The sequence below is a fragment of the Gossypium arboreum genome, chromosome 9, assembly GCF_025698485.1.
Source record: "Gossypium arboreum isolate Shixiya-1 chromosome 9, ASM2569848v2, whole genome shotgun sequence".
NCBI lineage: Eukaryota > Viridiplantae > Streptophyta > Magnoliopsida > Malvales > Malvaceae > Gossypium > Gossypium arboreum.
This window is the reverse complement of record NC_069078.1, coordinates 8,059,500-8,080,717: the sequence shown is the minus strand read 5'-3', so window position 1 is coordinate 8,080,717 and position 21,218 is coordinate 8,059,500. Positions and strand designations below refer to the sequence as shown.

The 21,218-nt window shown below is 31.3% G+C and overlaps 1 protein-coding gene and 1 long non-coding RNA gene across 3 annotated transcripts; one reads left to right on the top strand and one right to left on the bottom strand.

Moving 5' to 3' along the window:
- Positions 1-539: 539 nt before the first annotated feature.
- Positions 540-5,963, bottom strand: LOC108457471 (alpha-mannosidase 2-like). The gene is made up of 4 exons (XM_017756553.2): positions 5,132-5,963; positions 4,257-4,406; positions 4,049-4,081; positions 540-3,657 (listed from the first exon to the last, which is right to left on the bottom strand). Exons 1-4 carry the CDS (start codon positions 5,708-5,710, stop codon positions 922-924), a joined length of 3,498 nt encoding a protein of 1,165 aa, XP_017612042.1. The 5' UTR covers positions 5,711-5,963; the 3' UTR covers positions 540-921.
- An 11,921-nt stretch (positions 5,964-17,884) lies between these two features.
- Positions 17,885-20,054, top strand: LOC128280761 (uncharacterized). Of its 2 annotated transcripts, XR_008270896.1 has the most exons (3): positions 17,885-18,008; positions 18,928-19,076; positions 19,855-20,054. It is a non-coding gene; the product is annotated as an uncharacterized LOC128280761 (long non-coding RNA). The 2 variants fall into 2 exon arrangements; XR_008270897.1 differs by lacking the exon at positions 17,885-18,008 and having other exon boundaries at positions 18,868-18,969.
- Positions 20,055-21,218: the final 1,164 nt, after the last annotated feature.

The window sequence follows — 21,218 nt, the reverse complement described above, 5'->3', positions numbered from 1 at the left end:
GTAGTGCAAAGAGTATATTGGTGTTAAAGATTTCATCCAATTTACTCTATATTACATTATAAAGGAAGCTATAGCACCAAATCAAGATACTCATATGAATTACTTAATATATAATATTAAAAGAGATCATTTCTTTTTGTTATCAGAAACTTGCAAAACAAGTTAGGCCAACCCATATTTTAAATAATTTTTTCTTTTTTCTACTCAAACCTATTTTGTTTCCAAATATTGAAGAGTTCTGTTCTGATTGGATATACTCTCAGACAAGTTTAACTCTAAATTTTCCAAATATTGAAATGTGGATTTGCTCACATGGAAAAACAGTTCTTGAACAATAAATAAACATAGCATATTCTATCAGTGGAATCAAGGAATTCCATATTCATTTCAAAGTTGGAGCCAAGCATGAATGATAATGATTTATAGCAATTTTGTCAAAAGGAAAAAATAAGGTGATTGGATGACAAGAAACAAAGGGAAAATGAATTAACGGCCTGCATTTAATATCATTCTCAAAATAGTACGCTTGAAAAAAGCCCTTTCTCTGCAACTTTCATATGCATTTGGAGCTAAACTCACTGTTTTGAGAATCAATCTTCACAACAGAAGATTATACAAGCAAAATTTGAAGTTGATTATGGTCAAATAATATAGACCACAAACCTCAGTTTCTAGGAAGAATATAGTAAACATAGATTTCTCAGTGTTGAAGTTATAATATACTAATTGTACAAAAACCGAAAACTATCCTGGTATCTTTCTATGGGAATTTAATGACGCTAATCTCTTAGCATTTCCACTACTCTTCCTAAGTTACATACCTCAGACAAGTCTTTTACTTTACTAACCGTCTTCGAGGTTCTTAACTTGGTCAGATATCACATGAGATAGCAGCACACAGTTTAAATCAGCCCCCGGCATTTACTGTTGTGCCCGCAATTCTAACTTGTATGTTTGTATTTCCATGGGAGGAATAATTACACGGCCTTCTTGTGAGACCTCACCAATCTGCTCAGTGTACCCTAGCATCTCCGTATCCTCATGTAGAAGATTCAAGGAAGTTGGCCTTGCATTCAGTACCGCAAGACCCTTGAACATGTTGAATAGATTTACAGGTTCATCAGCCACGGTAGTGCACTCAGATCTGGCCTTCCGGCAGTAAGAAGGATCCCAGTTCCGCCTATGCAACATTAAAACAAACCTAGGATCGCCGACCTGCTGCTGAGAATATTTGGCTGGTCGGGGGACTTTAAAACTCACGATATGAAGATCACAAGGTAAGGGAGTAGTTAGAGGAGAAAAGGGATTCCAGTGTGTCTGCACATTAATGTCTTGTGGCTTCTTGGCAATGAATGCATGTAAGGGATGATTCAAGTGAGCACCAACACAATGCGAGAGAAGAGATGGACTCAGAGGCTGTGGGTCAGAAATGGGATTTGAAGTCGAAGAAATGTTGGATTCGATCAAGATATGGAAAACAACATTCATAACACGATTGTCCACCACACCTTGTCCAAGACCACGACCATCATCTTTCGCCAAACGACGATCAAGCATAATCTCTAGCCACCCCTGTTTACAGCTTGCTGCACCCAGTGACTGCTGAGAATGGACAGAAAACCGATGGCCATTGGACCCCTGCATGAAAGCGAGAGAAGGCATGGGGTAGTAATTCCCCTGCAACGGAATCTTATGATATGTTTCTCTCCGACTCATCTGAAAGCCATTCAAGTCAGTGTAGAAAATTCTTTTGTTGTCAATATCTGTCTTATATCTAACAATTAATTCTTTGTCAATAAAATTGTTGCCGAGAAGCTCAACATGATATTCCTTCTCAATCAGAAACTCCTGGATCGTATTGCCTCCATTATAAATACGGGTACTATGGGAGATCGGAGTATTCTCCCACGCAGTCTTCGGATAAGAGTACACCTCCTGCATCAAGGGACCCTCAGAGATAACCAGATGCCCACCAGATTGAATTATAGGCACAGCTTCACCATGGGGGACAAATAAGTATGCACCTCCGGTACTTGAGTAAAGGCTTATCTCTTCAGCCACGGTATTTTGCGGACCATTTTTCTGGATTACCTTTTGTAACAAACCATGCTTGACACCAAAGGTGAGAGTTTGATGCTGATTCTCAATTTCAACCACATCTCCTTCTACTTCTGAGCAATCATATGGTGTAGGGCACTGTATTGAACTCAAATTTGAGAAGAGCTTGAGTTTTGCTAGTTTAGCTTTTTCACATCCGACAAAGCCATTGGCAATATAATATGTCTGCAAACCCATGGCAGGAACAGAAGCTTTCCAGTGAACTCGATGCCTGCCCGTAAAAATCTTGCTTTTGTCGTGCTGCAGTTCAGGAGAAACCTGGCTTTCAACACATGTCCAGTTCGAGTCCAAAATAGAAACTTCAGGTCTATTGACAACTAGCATCACAACCTCTTCTCTTGTTTGCTCCAGTGGATTAAAGAGTACAACTGATTGTACGGTTCCTTCCCGAGCACTGATTGCTCTATGCACTGGCAGAGCATCGTATTTAGATCTCATCTGTACGGGATCAAACTGGGCAGGGTTCTGATCTGACTTTTCTTGGCGAAGTCCAAGCAATACTTCAATTGCTTTAGACATGAAAATCTGCAGGTCCTGTAAAGAAGTGTGCATCCGTGTTCCGTAATCGAGAACAACATGATTCTCGGCAGTTCCAGTCACCCCATCATGATGCTGGAAAAGAGCTAAATTCCTCCTCGCAGCTGTCAACTTATAAGCATACATTGTTGGCAGCTTTTCGCATTGTATTCTCTGGCAATAACCAAATAAAAATGCCATCAACATTTCTGATGCATGAAGTGTTTGCTCTAGTACTCTATCAACAGCTTTGAAGAAAGGTCTTGATACATAATAGCCACTCCAATAATCCTGCTCCCTATCGGCATAAGTAAAGAAGTCACCTGATAATGAAGGAAAACCTACAACCTGAGCGGAGCCAATTTCTCTAGGAAGGGAATAATTTATTCTGTCAGCCTCGTCCTTAAGGGTCTGGAAATAGTCATCCAAAGTACCGAATTTTGCTTCAGCATTTAAGCTGGGATTAGAGTTGATATAATCAAATATCATTTGATAATTTCTAAACTGCACTTCGGCTTCATCAATGCTGACATAGCGGAAATCATCTCCAAGAGGTACAAGAAGTGTATTTGTCCGGTAAAGGGTTGACTTCTTCCTATATTGATCTAGTAGCGTTAGTGCCCTCTCCTTCACATTTTCCTGGTCAATCTCTATAGGATGGTATTCCCATGGGCACCGTCCATAAAAAAAGCCATGAACACGAGCAAAATCAAACTGACAACAAACGGCAGGCTCTGGTCCACAAGTATGAGGAATATCATATGAATAAAATGGCATCATGTGCACAAAAATGTCAGTAGTTTCATCAGCATCCCAGCTTTGACGCCAGATGTATTCCAAATTTTTATTCCAAGCAAGTTCCTTCTTCAGCTCATAATGGGTTCTTTGAATAAGCATATTCTCAAAGCCCATTCGACGGAGAAGATAAGCCATGGTAGGTGAGTAACCAAAGGGATCTATTGCCCAAGAATTCTTTGGAATAAACCCGATAGTGTCATTCAGCCACATATTTCCCTCAGTTATCTGCTTATAAAAATATTTATATAAATCAAAGAGAAAATACAAGGCATTAAAGAGTTTTTGAGGACAGAAACATGAAATATAGAAACCTTTATAATCATTGGTGTAAATGCAAAGAAGACAATGAAACAATACACGAAGTTACACAAGTATTAGATTCCACAAATGCAAGACTAAGCCCTTCCTTTTGAGGATGTATACTACAACAAGTCTAGAATCTATTGGAGTGAGAATTAAAAAATGTACGACAACTACATATTTTTTGCAGATGACATCATGGACCGAAATTAATGGAAATGCACATAAAATCACAAGCAGCCAACATAACAAGACGACCTGAAAATAGAGTCATAAATCCAACTACAATCACCAAGAAACAGGGTTTAAGATATACCTGCTCGATTATAGCAAAGTAATGTGAATTTGCCTGCATTAAGAAAAAGAAATTAGTTTAGCCAAAAGCAAAACCTCATGTAGCAAAACAGCTATATTGAAGTCTAATCCGAAATACAGGACTAAAATGACAGAAAAGAAAACAAAATTGTAAGCCCCTACCCCCCACATACATGAATTGCTAGTATTATACAAGTGTGTTGGAATACCTCATCATTCATCACCCAGCCACCTCCTACTATTTCTAACTGACCATTCCTCACCAAATTTGTGAAAGACTCCCTTTTATCATCTGAGGCATCTCTCCACCACCTTTCCAAATAAGACATCTCTTCCCATATGAACTTCCGTCGACTATCCTGCAAATTCAATTCAAACAACTTTTAGAAAATTTAACAGGTTGTTCCTATAAGTTAACAGTTTCCTGTATCTACCCCAATTTAATAGAAATAATTAAGTCCAGGTGCACCAAACCACCTTAGTGCAACACATTGAGTCCATGAAGTAGAACTGGAAAACAGGAATTAAAAAGGCTCAAAAAACTGTAATGCCAATCAAAATTCTCACTACATTTAACCATTTCAGCACAATTCAAAGATTAACTTTATAAAATGAAACACCATAACCGAAAACCAATAATCTACTTCAGTAATTACTCCAAAAAACCATCAAACAAATTTATATCCCAAAGGAATCAGAAGAATATATGAAATTCCATTTCTATGCAAAGGAAAGCCAAAAAGAAAATTCACGCTATTTAATTCATTGTAACCTGAGTTCAGCGCCATTGATCAACAAAATACTAACCAAGCTCATAAACCAAATCCCAATCAAAATTTAATCTCTATTCAGCACTAAATATCAAACAAAAAAGCTATCAAGCTTAACAATCGATTCCCAATCAAATTCTTAAACTTTTTCAAACACTAAATATCAAACTGTCAACCCCCACAAAAAAAGGTAACAAGCTCAGAAACCCAACCCCAATGCAAAATGCAACTTTATTCAACCATTTCACCTAATATTAACAAAAACCCACCAAGAATTAAACCGCCAAGAACCCCAAAAGAGGAAGAAAAATAACCTTTGATAAAGTTTCAACAATGGTATCAAGTATATGCCTTGTTTGCTTCTCATAATACTCTTCCACGGTGAACTTCCACCCCGGATCATTATGAGAATGGGGCACCACAACAACCTTCAACTTTTCACTATCCCATTCGTCTCCTTTATAAGAAACTTTCCACCCTTGTGTCCAAGCCCCTCCAGGCTTGTTCAAAAACTCAATTTTATCATACAATTGTTTAGTTGTTATGTCGACAGCGGCACCGTTCTGGTAGGGATTGGAACCGGGTTTTTTCCGGGTGACAGGCCTCCGGGAGGAGAGCCTTCTGGACAGGGATCGGGGCTTGAAGTGTGAGGAAATGGGTTTGGGGATTCCGAAGAGGAAAAGGGTTAAAAGGAAGAAGAGAAGCGAAACGGAAAGCGCAATGGTGAAGAAGTTGGCGAAGAGGAAGTTGAGGAGAGCCGTCCGTTTGCGTGGCTTTCGAGGTTGATGGGCTTTGGGGGTTGATTTCACGGTGACTGATGATGAAGACGGAAGCAACGCCTGTGTCCATCCTCCGCCACGGCGGTTGCTGCCAAGGTAGGAGGATAAGGGCATGTTTGGGATTCCCTATTTGCCTTTGTTTCTTCCTTCTTCTTTATTTTCCTCCGTTTTCTTAGAGATTTGTTTTCTTTTCTTTTCTTTTCTTTTTTTTTTTTTTAAAAAAAATTGTTGTTTGATGTTCTTTTTTTAAATGTGATGGGCTTCTAATTTTGAGTGAAAACTTTTAAATCAACGTAGAAATTTCGGACATATTTTACAAACGTGGGTCTCTTTATTACCATCAAATTTTATTTACCTCAATGACTAAAACGAGACTGATTTGGGGGCATTACAACCTACTAATTTGCTTCTTCATCATTTAAATATGTTTGTTTTAAATTAGAGCTGATCATGGGCTGGGTGGTCTGGCCCGAAGACTCGCCCGAAAAATAGGAGGATTTGAGTAAAAATATAAGCTTGAAAAATAGACTTGGACAAAAAAACGAGGCCCATTTAAAAAACGGGCCGGGCCTTGGGTAAGAGTTTTTTGGCCGAACCGGGCCCGGACCGAATTATATATTAATATATTTTTTTATTTTATTTTTAATCATTTTAAATTTTTAATATAACCATTTTTTATTATATTGTCAATTTGTATATTGTTTTAAGAATTGTTTTAGTATCATTTTTATTTGTTTTAATATTTGTTTTTATGTTTTTAAATATATTTGATTTATTATATTTTTAATTTTTTATTTAATGAAATAAGCAAAATAATAATAATATGGGTCGGGCCGGGCCAGGCTCGGACTTAGCAAATTTATTTCGGGCCAGGCTTGGACAAATTTTTAGGCCCATATTTCAGGTCGGGCCGGGCCCGAGCCTAGTAGACGGGCCTAAAATTTTGTCTTGTCTAGGCCTAGCTCGAACCCGGCCCGGCCCGGCCCATGATCACCTCTATTTTAAATTATGTTTTAGTTACTTACATTATCGTTTTGTTACGAAGTGGTTACCTTGCCGTTAAACTTTGTTACCTCCCTAACGACAGTCCAAATAGGTTTTAAATGCCAACTTGAATGTCCAATTGCTGAGATGAAAGTAACAGAACTTAACGGTAGAATAACCACTTCGTAACAAAACGATAACATAAATGACTAAAACATAATATTTCAAACATAAATGACAAAAATGTAATCTGAAAGAAACAAAAGTGACTATTTTTTTTAATTTAACCTAAAATAAATGACTTTAAAGGTTTTATAAATCTAGCTTAACTGTTTGTTTAGATAGCATGGAATAACCGAATAAAAGTATAATTATCTCTTGTAATTATAAAGAATAATTATATCGTAATTTCCTATATCATGTTTAGTAATACAAATTGTAATTACACAATTACATAATTTATATTTTAAAATTATTAGTGAGACAAAAATAGAATCTAAACAATTAACAAAAATTAAAATAAAATTATTATATGAATTATATTAGTTCAAAAAGTAGTCGATAATACGATTATTAATAAAATAACAAGAAAAATAGATATGATATTTTTTATCTAATTGTTCTAGTGCATATTTGGTGGGTTATTCCTTCTTTAATATTTAATATATTCAACTTATCAAGTTTGTTGGTCCTTAATCAAGTTCGTCATCATCTAAATTTGAATCGTCATCATTGAGATTATCTTCATGTACTCTTCGAAGCATGAATCATTTTTATTCCGCCTATAATTGAAGTTATGAGACATGTAACACGCTAGTGTCACGGGCCGCAGATCAAAGCCCGTGACGAATGCACACAAAACATCCCATGAAGGTCAACTGATGAAATAGGACTCATTTAACCCACTTGAATTGGCCCGACTCATGAAACATATGGAGAACCCATCTACTTGAAGCATTAGTGCCAATGAAACACTCCAGTAAAACTAGATTTACTAGAGTAATTATTGTAAATCCTTAAGGATAAAAATGTATAGAGTTTAAATCCATTAGAACTCTCATTTCATAGATTGGCATTAATCTCAATCGTTGATGTAATTCGATTTGTACCGTTAGATCTAGAAGAGTTTTACTAAAAATAGAGTATTCCTCATCATTTGTAATAATACCAGTGGCTTTTCAATTCTTTCTAGCTCATTGGTCTATTGAGTTTGCTTCCACTATATTTCAGTGCCTTAGAGAATTTTTGTGAAATTTATCATCTTTCAAGAGTTAAGTTAACTTAGATGGATTTAAATAAAAGAAATAACCTAAAGTCGTGCGGTTTGCCGAACTAAAGTTCTAGTCCCTTGGCATTAGTACAATCCAACCTCATTTTTTTAACTATACTAAGGTCATTTCAATTTGGGAAATATTTTTTTTGAACAACAATTGTCTTTTTCAACCATATTTTAATATGCACAGTTTATTACTTTCATAAGTTGTATATATACTATCATTTAAGCCCCTTACTGATCTGGTATCACGAGTTAATCAGATACCAACTCGGTTAGGAAAATTACAAAAATATTATTTTGAACCCACACAACGTGTAGAACTTTAATTTTACTACTCAACCAAAACTTCATTTTGAATTTTTTATACATTTTAATTTTATTATACACTTTATATATATGTTAATTGAGTTGGTGTCACAAGTCAACTCGACACCAACTCAAATTAATGACAACACCATAATAAATAATTATATCCATTTAATATTTGTTGGGGATCGACCTGATTAAGCAACGAATAAGTAAAAATAATGAAATAAATTGAGAAATTAAACACACACAAATTTAACGTCGAAAAACCCTCCAAAGAGGATAAAAAATCATGGGTAAATATAATTTTTTTGTAAAAGAGTCTATTTATAGGCTAAATTCGTAATTCAAATAATAATAAAATAATATAAACTAATCAGAGTTTAACTGAAATAAATAAACTGAATTTAACTGGGAGATTATCTTTCAAATTTGACCGAATACAAGTCATACTTAACAATATTCTTAACTTAATGTAATTACGAGTTTAAATGTTATCTTACTTGCAATTTAATCTATTTTTTCCATTTTAATATCGTATATATTTCATATATTATTATTAACTAGTTTCAAAATATACTTTTTATTTTTTATTGTACATAATTTTAAGCACACATTTATATTCTAAATTTATTATTTCTACGCACATACATAAGGTTTCTACTAATTTTTAATTAATTAAACTTAAACCCATTACTCAAACCAAACAAATATATTATCCAAATCCAATCATATTTTATACCCAATACTAAAAGTTTGAACCTGAACTAGTTATATTACACAGTTTAAGACCCCACTTAAAGTGGACATTTATTTTTGACACGTGACATATTTATATTATTGTCATGTAACACGTGTTTGATTTTATCTAATAAATTCATACTATTTTAAATAAAATATAATAAATTCTCAATAATTTTAATTTTAATTATCTAATATTTTGTTAATAATTTTAATTTTAATTATCTCAATAATTCATTTTGAAATAATTTTATGTTCCATATTTTATTTTATTTTTATCACATAAAATGATCATTTATAAAAATAAAAAAATAGGATAATTTTCGTTTTAAAAATAAGCATGATGGGCAATTAAAAACAACCGTGAATTCAAATAAAAAAAGAAAGAATATATTTATAAGAAACATACGAGTCAAGCGCAAATTTAGGGGTTGCGAGGGTTTTAACCCTTAAAATTTTTAAAATTTTAAATTAGTAAAATAAAATTACATTTTGGCTCTCCTAAAAGGATAAAATTTTGATTTAATTCTTTAAATTTTACATTTTATTATCGCAAAAATTACAATTCAATTTCGACCCTCCTAAAAATTTTTCTGACTTCTCCCTTAATACGAGCAGAAGAAAACACAGAATTTATTTACTTATGTTATTTTTTAAAAAGACAGAAGATATTTTAAAATTATAAATACATTACCGAGATAAATATAAAATATCCAAATAAAAAACTCATTTAATACCTATTTCTATAAAATTTTAAATTATAATTTGATTTTATATTTAAGTTTATTAGTTTGATTATATAATTCAAGTTTTTAACACTTACTTTTAAAAAATTTATGCAAAATAACTCATTTTTAAACTTTTTATATATCCCAATTTATTTTATTTTTCTATCATTACATTTAAAAAATATCATTTTAATTTTATTATTCAAAAGATAATAGTAAAAAATAAATAAATTCTGGATATTAAAAAAATATCATATTTGCATATTAATTTATTACTTTAACTATCCTATTTTTGCATTACTTAATTTATTAATATTAATATTTAGATTAAAGTTTAAAAATTTAACAGATAATTTAATTTAAATGATATATTTTATTTCTCCTTTAAAATATACGATTTGTTTGATAAATCGTTAAAAATGAAATCAATTTTCAATGATTTAATTTTTTACACATGTTTGATAATAAAAATAAAAAATGATAGAATTATTCTACAAAAAATTGAAAAATGATAATTAGATAAAACTACTTATCACTTAATAGAGAATATTTTCAATTAAGTTAATTTTATTTTATTTTAAATATTATATTATCTTATAAAAACTTTACGTATAGAAATTTAATTTTGTTTAGAATAAGGTGAAATATTAAAAAATTAGGATACAAGGTAGAATATAGGATTTTTATAATTTAAAATCTATATTTATCAAAACTAATTATATTCCATACTCAATTTTAAGTAATATATCAAAAAAATTTATAACTTCAATTCAATATTAAATATTTAAAGCAACAAATTATTTAATTATTTTTAATATTTTTCATAGAGATAAATACTATTATCATAAAAATAAATATTATTTAATTATCTTTATCTTTATTTATCTTAATATTTATTTCATAACCATATTTATTAAATGATTACTTCCTCTATAGTTAAAATGCAAGACTATATTGCATTAAATGGTGTTTAATATAAAATAAATTTAATAATAGTCATTATTTTTCCTCAAAATTTATTTTTAACATTTTCAAAAATATTTAGTAATTTTAAATATTTCATTTTTACCTGCAGCACTATCTATATTATAAAAAGAAATTAGTGAACTATTTTTATTTTTTCATAAGTCAAATATGTGCTTTTGCATTATTTAAAACTTTATTTTGTCCCAAAATAAATTATTTAAATTTTTTAAACTTAAAATTTATTAGATATATATATGATTTCTAAAATTAAAATTGTTTTAAACTTTATTTTTAAAATTTAATTTTAAATTTTATTATAACAATTTTAACTTTTAAACTTCTTTCCTAGTAAGTACAGTATAAATTATATTCATAATATTACAAATATATTATCTTTTAAAATTTTAAGTATATTTTTAATCTATTTATACATTTTAAATATTATTTCATCAATAATTTTATTTGATATATTATTATTTAAATAATAATTTTATAAAAATATATAATCAATCTGTAAATTGCTATCACATAGAAAACTTAATTATATATATATATTAAACTATAAGCACAAACCCAACCATTTTTTAACTCAATTTTTATTTAAGTGACAAGAAAAAGAAAAATGTTTTTTTAACTAAACATAGCGACAGGAAAAAAAAAAAGGAAGAAGAAGAAGAAAAAGAAGAAGAAGGGAAAATTGTTTTTTTTAAGTAAAACATGATATTTGTCATGCTAAGGCAAGTTTGACAAAAATTATACCAAAAAAAAAACATTAAAATTTCTATAAAAGCAATCTTTTGAACGGAATATCAAATGTTGGGTGTAATAGTAACGAATATTGTATCTTTTGAATTGTGGCAAGTGGACTTTTTTTTTACAAAAATAATTAAATATGAAATTTGGTCCCTATAATATATTTAATTTTAAAATTTAATCTTTGTACTTTAATTTTAACATAATTTGACCTATATATTTGTATACTGTTTAAATTAATCTAAATAGTTAATATCATTAACTCTTTTGTTAAAATATTACGTGGTTAAATATAGTTTGAAAACCTCAAGAGTTTTAGAGATTAACATATGATTTCTCATTTCTTTTAAGTTTGTATCACTTTTTTTTATGTTATAAGACAAGGATTAAATTTTAATTTTGGTCTCTAGACTATACTAAAACTTAAGATTTAATCTTTATATTTTAATTTTGACATAATTTTTTACATTTACTTTTATAATGCCATTAGTTAGTTTGAATAGTTAATATTGTTAACTATTTTAGTCAAAATATAGATGTCAAATTTTCTCAAGAACACTATTCCTACAGGAAAAATTATTTTTTCATGGCGATTTCAAATGAGTGCTTTTAAGAAAAAAATTATAATAAGCATTTTTAACGATTTTTTTTGTTATATGACTATCAAGTGATTATTTAAAAAATTCACAACAAAGAATTTAATAGAATATTTTTAACAATGGTAACAACTACACATGAATTTTTAAATTCGAAAAGTAGAGACTATATTCCTAAAAACAAAAAGTGGGGGACTAAATTTTGAATTTACAAATTGCACAGGGATTTAGAGCATATTTTAACTTTCAAAATTTTACTTTATAATTTGACACAAACAAATAATTAACCAAACGCGAAGCGTAGACCAACAACCATACTAATTTGAATGATTATATTTTTATTATTATCCTATATTTACGTTATGATTATTATTGAACATATACTTGATTTCCTCTTAATTCGATATTTTAATTGATTTTGTTTTTATAATTATTTTAATATTACTATTTAAATTAATAAATTTATGTTTTGAATTCTTTTAAACATAAAGTTTATTTATGCTAAAAATTCAAAAAATAAACATAATATAATATAATATAATATATTTTGTATCAAAATTATTTAGTAAAGTATTATTATTTATTTGTTATATCTTCTCTAGGGTACAACATGTGGCAAGCAATCAAATAGTTTATGGAAAACCATCCACAAGGAATGGTCCATAGGTGACTTTTTATAACCCTAAAGGAACCACCCTAGAGATAGTATGTCGTGCACCTCTCACAGGGACCACTTAGACATAATCGCCTTGTACAATCTCAAGGATGAGAATGTCAAAGCAGGACTACACAATACACCCCATGAAGACGATTGACCTATAATGGCACTAACACTTGGTCGCCCGGACAATCATGTATACCCCCTATGATCTCAGCTACATGGCACTACAGGATAATAAGGGACCCCCTATACAAGCCTAAGTGCATGAGGGACCAAGGATCAGTTCCTTACTTTAATAAAATTCTATTATTCACATTAATATAATTTGGATTTGTCCTCAATGTTTTTTTCACACAAAGAAAAATGTAAGCAAATATTGGCTCATTGATTACCCAATGTTTAACTAATACTAAGTTGCATTTCGTGGTCGGATCATAATGTGAGAAGATAACTTGTATTGGTAGGCAATCTAAAAGGTTCATAGTCTAATGAATCAAAATTTAACAAATCAATTAAAGGATTATTATGTCATCTATCAAATCTAATAAGGGGATACATTGTCTTTGGTATCGAAGCAATGAACTCCCAGAATATAAAGACATAGATGTGATTCTCTGAATTGACAATACATCAAGCAGGACCCAAGTTAAACCAATCCTAGATATGTTTATGGATTAATTCACTTGTGGTATTCATAGTGTAACTTACCTCAATACTGAGCAAGTGACTGACTATGTGCACATTGACCGCCTATAAATGAGTTATCGTTTATAGTAAAATATAACACCAAAAATATAAAAGATTAGAACAAAAGTGTCTGCAAGTGCACGAATCAAATTGTAATATTATTCAATACAACGAAATACTTTGGAAGTGTTTCAAGGATCATACCCAATGGAGGATAGAATAAATTATGAAAATCTTTTTACAATAATAAGTCTAAATAGTACTAATTAATTCCTATATTATGATAACCATAAAATATATTAATGAGATAAAAATGAATAACTAAAATGAATAAGAAAAGAAACAAACAATAAAAATCAATAAACCAATAAGGAAAATTGACTCGCTTCAGGGATTGTAATTAACTTCGGATTAGGGTTTTAAGGTGGATTAGCTACCGATTAACCAATTATTACCTCCTAGCCTCTAATTAACTATCGATTGGTTGATTCTCGCTTATCTCCCGACCTCACTTTCTCAGCCAGGATAAATTATGATTTACTCGGTTTTACTTATCTCCTGACCTCATCTAGCCTATGATAACTTCTTAGAGTTGTCAATCCTAGTGGTTTAAACACACATAATTCATACCAACTAATCCCTCTCGGAAAACCCTAATTCCTCCGTTAATCACATCCATATCCACTCATTAATCCCCCGCAGGGATTTAGCCATTTATGTTATTCATAATCTCAACTCCAATTGAATTAATCAAGTAAAGAACACAATTAATTCAGAAAAGAAAAGAGATTTGAATAATTATGGGTTGAATATTGAATGGGGAAAGGAATAACCAATCACATGCTTGGAAAAAATAAATAAATAAAATGCAAAAGAAAATAAACCAAAATGCTTGAATTAAATAAATGAATTCTTGGATCAAAACTAATTCCAAGAGGAAAAACAAAAGAGTTATTGAAAAGTCAAAAGAAAATTAATGTACTCCTACTCCTAAACTACTAGCGTTTTTAAGGTGTCTAGGACGACTTAGTCTTTTTGAAGGCATCTAAGACAAATTAGTTACATCAAACCTCTAATGTCTTATTTATAGAAGTGTTGGCAGCTCAAATTAGGTCTTTGTATAAAGTTGATTGTGCAGACGAAAATAACATCGATATACTTAGGTAGCATGTCGACCTGGTTCACACCATACCATGTCTATAGCGCGACACGACAAACAATTTTTGCCTTCTGTGTTTGTTTTGTGCTTTGATGTATTAGGAAGCTTGTGCATCACTCGACCTTGCTTCCACGTCAATTGGGCCTTTAAATCTCCATCCTACACACTCAATTAAACATATTAGTACTACCTAAGGCCCGTGTCGACCTACTGGGTCACAACACTTTCAAAATGTGTTAAAAAACACTAATATTTAATCCTAAGACCTAAATACCAAAACCATAAATTAAAATACTAAATTGTATAGAAAACAAGCTCCTTAATTGAGAAATTGACCCGAATTAACTACTCTATTTGACAGTAGGTCACACATGACTCATATACTTTGATGTATTAAAAATCTGAGTCTAAATAACTAAATTGGGTATACGACTTCTGCATGACATAGTTTCATTTACAATAATAGAATTCATAGCACAATAAACGATAAATGATATCTTTTCATTGGCATTACTTGATAGATAGAAAAATAATGTGGTCGCGGGGCATTTTTCTAGGATAAATGATTTAATTATTATTTTTTAGTAATTAATTTTTTATGCAAGAAGATACATTGGTTGCTATGAGATAAAATAGGATCATATTAGGTGGACAAATTTAACTCAAAGAGATAAATGATATTAACACACTTATGATAAGTTCATTGGACAAACATTTATTAAGTTACTTTCGTAATAATAATGGAGAGTTCAATCATGGTACTTTACTGGAATGACTTCATGATTAAATAATGTTGTAATTAATAGATGAAGATTTGATACTTAATTACAAATTATTTGAACTCTAATTATATATATGTCCAAACCGGTCCCTACGCTAGCTCGACATAACCCAAATCAAATTACATGTGGAACTGATACTTTGAAATGAAAGAAAATGGCAATGAAGAAAAATAGACCACATGTATCACCATCAGTAATGAATGCACTTTCTTACTAAGTACAAAAGATAACTTAGAAATTAAATTGGTTTCTTTAAATTATTATTTAATTGATTGATATTGAATAATTGAAATTGAAATGAAAATTAAATTAATTAATCATCGTTGTTTTATTGAACAAGACAATTAAATATATCTCCTAATAGATTTTAATACGGTAAAGTTGCGTTACTTTAACAAAATTAGAATTGGGTTAAGAAAATAATTTAATTTGTTAAATTAATTAATATTTTGAGAAATAGAAAAAATAGTTATTGATTGGTTAAATTATATGTGTCGGTTAAAAGTCTAGATAACACATATAATTATACCCAATACATGAGACAAGTCCAAGAAGCCTATCCTAAAGAGAAGGGCAACAAACCCTAGTGTTCAATAGGGTGCGTTTCCCTAGTTTTCTAACTAGAAAACTATATTTTTATATTTTATATTATTATTTAATTATTCCCTTTTAAGCAAATTTCTTGTACCTTTTCCCTATAAATAGGAAGTATGGGATGAGCTAAACACACACCAGTTATCCATATTTTGAGCGTTGTTATTCTGTTAGAAAATAATGACAATCTATTTACAGAATAAATATTATTTTCTATAAAACTCAAAATTTTGATTTCCCATGAAGATAATTAATTTTCCTACTGAAAATTAATCAATGTTTTCATTATATACAACTGGTTCATGAACTTAGAGCCCACATTCTAAGCAAGTCAGGATTTGAGATAACAGAGAAAATCGTTTGATACGGAGCTAGGAAACGATCTAGACTGCCCTACACAAAACACATGTACTAATTCAGTTTAGGGTTTATTGTTATAAATATCACAAGACTCAGTTTAAGAAAAAAAATTTAAACTTTCGTTGTACTATAAACATTTTTTTCTTAATCGGTTTGCCAATACAGCTAGCACACACTTGGATGGGAAACTTGTGCCACAAATATAGAATGCTAGGCACTTAAGGAGATGCAAGTTAATTTATATGCTTATTAATATGCTAGTGTCTTTATTTATTATAATCCTTTTCATGCCTCCATCATGCAACATCTTGTACAGAGCACTACAAATGAGAGAAAATGAATGAAAGCAATACCACATGTATGCATTATTTAGATATCTTGTTATGGACACTTAGCCAAATTTATCAAACTATGTAATTTTGAGCAGTTTAACCGTGAATGGTGGCACCTTTTGCTACATTCTCAATTTGTGTTATCTTGAATAGTTCAACTATTAATGGTGGCATCTATTGCTCATTTATAAACTTTTCTAATTTTGAACAGTTCGACTTTGAATGTGACACATTTTGCTACATTCTCAATTTGCATAGTCCTGAATGGTTCAACCATGAACGGTGACACATTTTTCTCATTTATCAATTTGTGTAATTCTAGACGGTTCAACCATGAACAATACTCGATTCTTTCACTATGATTTGAATTTGCTTAGTCCTTAACGATTCAATCGTAAATGGTGGTACCTTTGGCTCCTTTATTAATTTGCGCACTTTTGAATGGTTCAACCATGAATGGTAGCACCTTTCGTTACATTCTTGCATAATTCTAAATGATTCAATTGTAAACAGTGACACCTTCCATTCATCCAAATCAAATTACAGTCTAAGTCATACCTTTAACATTACAAAGTAAGCAACATAAAGATATTTGCATCTCTCCACCAAGTAATCGATTAGTATACTGAAAAGGCATAATTAATGAAGGTGCATACATAATGGAAAGAAACAAGAAAGAATCAAATTCAAACAATCTTCAATTTTATTAATAAAAAAGATAAGTACATATGCAAAATGATATATACAAAATAACCCTTCAAGGTTAGTCTAAATTTACAATAGTATTTTCCTCAACATAGGTGATCTGTTATAATTTGATATGTCAAATTAGGCTATCCAATACACTAAATGAGTTTATTTTTGTAACGCCCCAATTTTCGGGAATTCTGTGAATGTTGGCATAGGTTTAATTATGTTAGTGGGCCTCTAGAAGGCCCAAGCTTAAGATAGAACCCGGCAATTTTAGTTAATTCTTTTTGTTCCATAAGAAAAAGGGGGTGAAATTATGAAATAGGACCTATGTGAAAATGTTTGAAAATGCTATAGGCTAAATTGAAGTGGCCAAATAAATAGGAGTGCAAAATAGGAGGATTTGCATGACAAACCTCCCATTTTACATGAAGTGGCCAGCCATCATGTTGTTGTAGACAAAATGTGCACTTGATATCCATAATTTATGGTACAAATTGATATAAATTGATAATGGGTTAGGTAAATGTTCCATGATAATGAGTTAGGTAAATGTTTCATGATAATGGGTTAGGTAAATATTCCATGATAATGAGTTAGGTAAATGTTCCATGATGGAAATTTTATGTCTTTTGTATTAAAGAATTAAATGGATGAAATATGAAATTTTATTAAAAGAAAAAGGGGTGAAAAGAACAAGTTTTGTCTATCTTTGTTCATCATAGCCGAAAGTTAGAGAAGAGAAAGGAGAGGAGAAAGCTCTTGAATGTTCGGTCACTTGGGGAAGAAAATTGAAGGTAAGTTCATGGTAGTTTGCTTTTATTTTGAGGTTCATGAGTTCTTCTTGATTCTACCTTAACTCTTGAAGCATATTTTGGTTTTTAGTTGTGTTGTGAGCATTTAGTCATGAATTAAAATGAAGGAAATGGTTGTTGTTTCATGTTCTTTTGATGAAAAATGGAAGATAGGTGAAGTTGAGCCAAACAAATGAGCATGCATGTGCCTTAGATGTTAAAGGGAAAAATCGGCTAACATGTAATGCTTTAAAATGATGAAATGAAGATTATACTTAATTAAAATCATAGGTATGTGATGATTGATTGGTGATATACATGTTTAAAAAAAAACATGCATGCAAGTTATGTGTGAAAGAGTGATTTGGTAATAAATCTGCTTGGGACAGCAACAGTAACGTGACTTTGGAAAATCACCATAAATTGTGGGAGATGAATTAGAAGCTAAATAAATTATGTAATTAAAGCTTATTGAGTCTAGTTGCAAATGAAATAAACAAGAACATATTTTGAATTCTGTACAATGATAAATTTGATTCGTAATGAAGAGTGGTCAGATTAGTCAAACAGTGAAACATGGGAAACTTTAAGAAAAATCTGGTATTGATTGGCCAAAGCAAAAATTCTGAAAATTTTATGGATAGAAGATATATGAGTCTATTTTCAGGAAAAATTAACGGAACTTGATTTGGAGTTTCGTAGCTCCAGTTATAGATAATTTAGTGACTGTTGCTCCGGAAGACAACTTGCAGTGAAATTATGATTATGTGGTAAACATTGACAAAAAATTGTTAATGAGTTGCTTATTGATTTCTTATAAGCTTACTATGATCTGTAGGTGTGGTTGGCCGAATATTGTAAGAGGTTAATACGTAGTTCGTATTTGAATAGTTAGATTAATGTGTTAGTAATCCAATTGTAGGCAGTTCGTGTGTGGATCTCGTCAGCATATCGTCGCAAACAGGTGTGTAACTAACACCCTCTTTCTTAGTCTGGATTGGCAAAAGTCGAAAAGCCGAAATGCCGAAAACCGGTATTTTGTAGATTTGCGAGTGTGCGAATGCTCGTGAGGTAAATCGATTAATGTTTTGATAAGCTGCAAAATTTGGACCGCAAAGTGCATGATTTACATACCCTCGATATTTTGGGCTTAATGGGCCAAAATTAGAATGATAGACCAATCGGCCCAATTCGATAAGAATCCTCGATACGTGATTCTGTTAGTACGTGAAAAGTAGGAATATGCATGAAAAATCCTAAAATAGATAAATTACTGAAATACCTTTAAAAGTGGAAAATTTACAGTTTTACCTCTAGTAGATAAATTACCAAATACCCCTAGGGTTAAATTGACTTAAATGCATGCTTGATTTATTATTTATTGCATGCCATGTTGTTATTATCGATGCATGGGATTGGGATATTGACGGAGGAAGTACTGAAAGTGGCTTGTCCACGTCTTGGAGGCTTTGCCTCAATTCTTCGATAATCGAGCAATGAAGGTGCAATCGTGGAGTGTTAAATTTGGGTGGGTTGAGCTATTCCCCACATGGAGTGTAGGGCTGGTACGGGTGGAGTGTAGTGGTTGGTGGGTTGAGTAGTCTCCCCAAATGGGCTTGCATATGTTATTGATGTTGCATGTATTTTGAAATGGGCCTATGAGCCATACTGTTATCTGAATAAGGGGCTAAGGCCCAGTTTATTGTAATCTGAAAAGGGCTCTGGTCCAGTACCACTGTTACCTGAATGGGCTTAGGCCCAATAGGCTTGAGCTGACTTGGGCTCTGAATGAGTTTTTCTTACACACTGAGTTTCCCCAAACTTACTCATTTTATTTTCATCAACGCAGGAAATCCCCAACCATAGTGGGCTTGGAGCTGTGAGGGAATTCGGAGTGGCCGTCCGTTCTGAAAGTTTGATTTTCTTCTGGTGAACTGGACATCCTTTTATTTGCGTTTGAAGTTTTGGGTTTTTAAATGTAATAAGGCCGCTTAATTATTTTTGATGGTTTTAATATGTATTACTAAGATAGGTATTACTTATTTTAAATGTTGAAATTGGATAGCTTTAGGGCGCGTTTTCAAAAAAAAAAAAAAATTGATTTCAAAATAACACGACAACAAGCAAAGCTTCCGCAATGAAAGTATTTTCCAAAATTAATCACTTTTCCTAAAAATGACTTAATCAAATCGGTTTCCTAGAAATATACATGACGTTAAGGTGTGGCAATGGCGGTGTGCATGTCTAGGATTGGATCCGAAGGGAGCTTGGTACTTAAGTAGTCCGATAGACTCACCTCCTCTTTTCATGTTTCCTACCTGGTGCACAGCTTTCATGCACTTTAACCTATAATGAAATTATCTTTTAAAATACTAAGTAGGTTTTTCTGGATCAACAATATAAAATGTTTTGAACGCTTCGATGTGGCATGTCGGATCCGGCCATAACGTCTGGGCCGGGTTTGGGGTGTTACAATTTTTATTTAATTTAAGTGTCTTTTATATGTTTTTATCAATTTTTAGTTTTAAGCATTAATAAATGTTTTTGTTAGTTTTATGCCATTTTTGAGACACAAATTGGCCAGTCGTGTCATGGGATACCTAACAATATGATTGAGTGGTGTAGGGATTCGATAACGGCCAAAACTTGAAGAAATCATCATTTAGAAGGGGGTATCACGATACTGTGGCATGGACGTCATGATATCTGACAATGCTGAAGTGAGGATAATTGAAGCCAACTTTAGTGATATCGTGATGCCGAGACCCCCAAAACTCCCAAGTTTAATATTGTTTTGGGTATCGCGATATTAAAGCTTATAGCGATACTATTGCCTAACGGGTGAAAAACTAACTACAGGGGCAATTTTTTGTCCAAACAAGCTTAAGTCTTTTTTTTTCATTTAAGGGCATAATGGTTAATGTTAGGTTAAATGTTAGTAGACTATAAATATTACTTTATAAGATTTTAATTTCAGATTTTGTTGGCTAAATATTTTCTCCTTAGTTTCATAGTTTTTAGTTTAGGTTTACATTTTTTTTCTTTTCATTTCTCTTTCCTTTTGTTTTTGTTGTAGTATTTTTATTTTTTTCATTTTTGTTGGAACCTTGTGGATGGAGATGTATTAAACGCTTACGCTTCATCGGATGTTTATCTATTAATAAGCATTTTCTCAACCCTTATCTTTTATATTTTATGCCTACTATGTGTTTG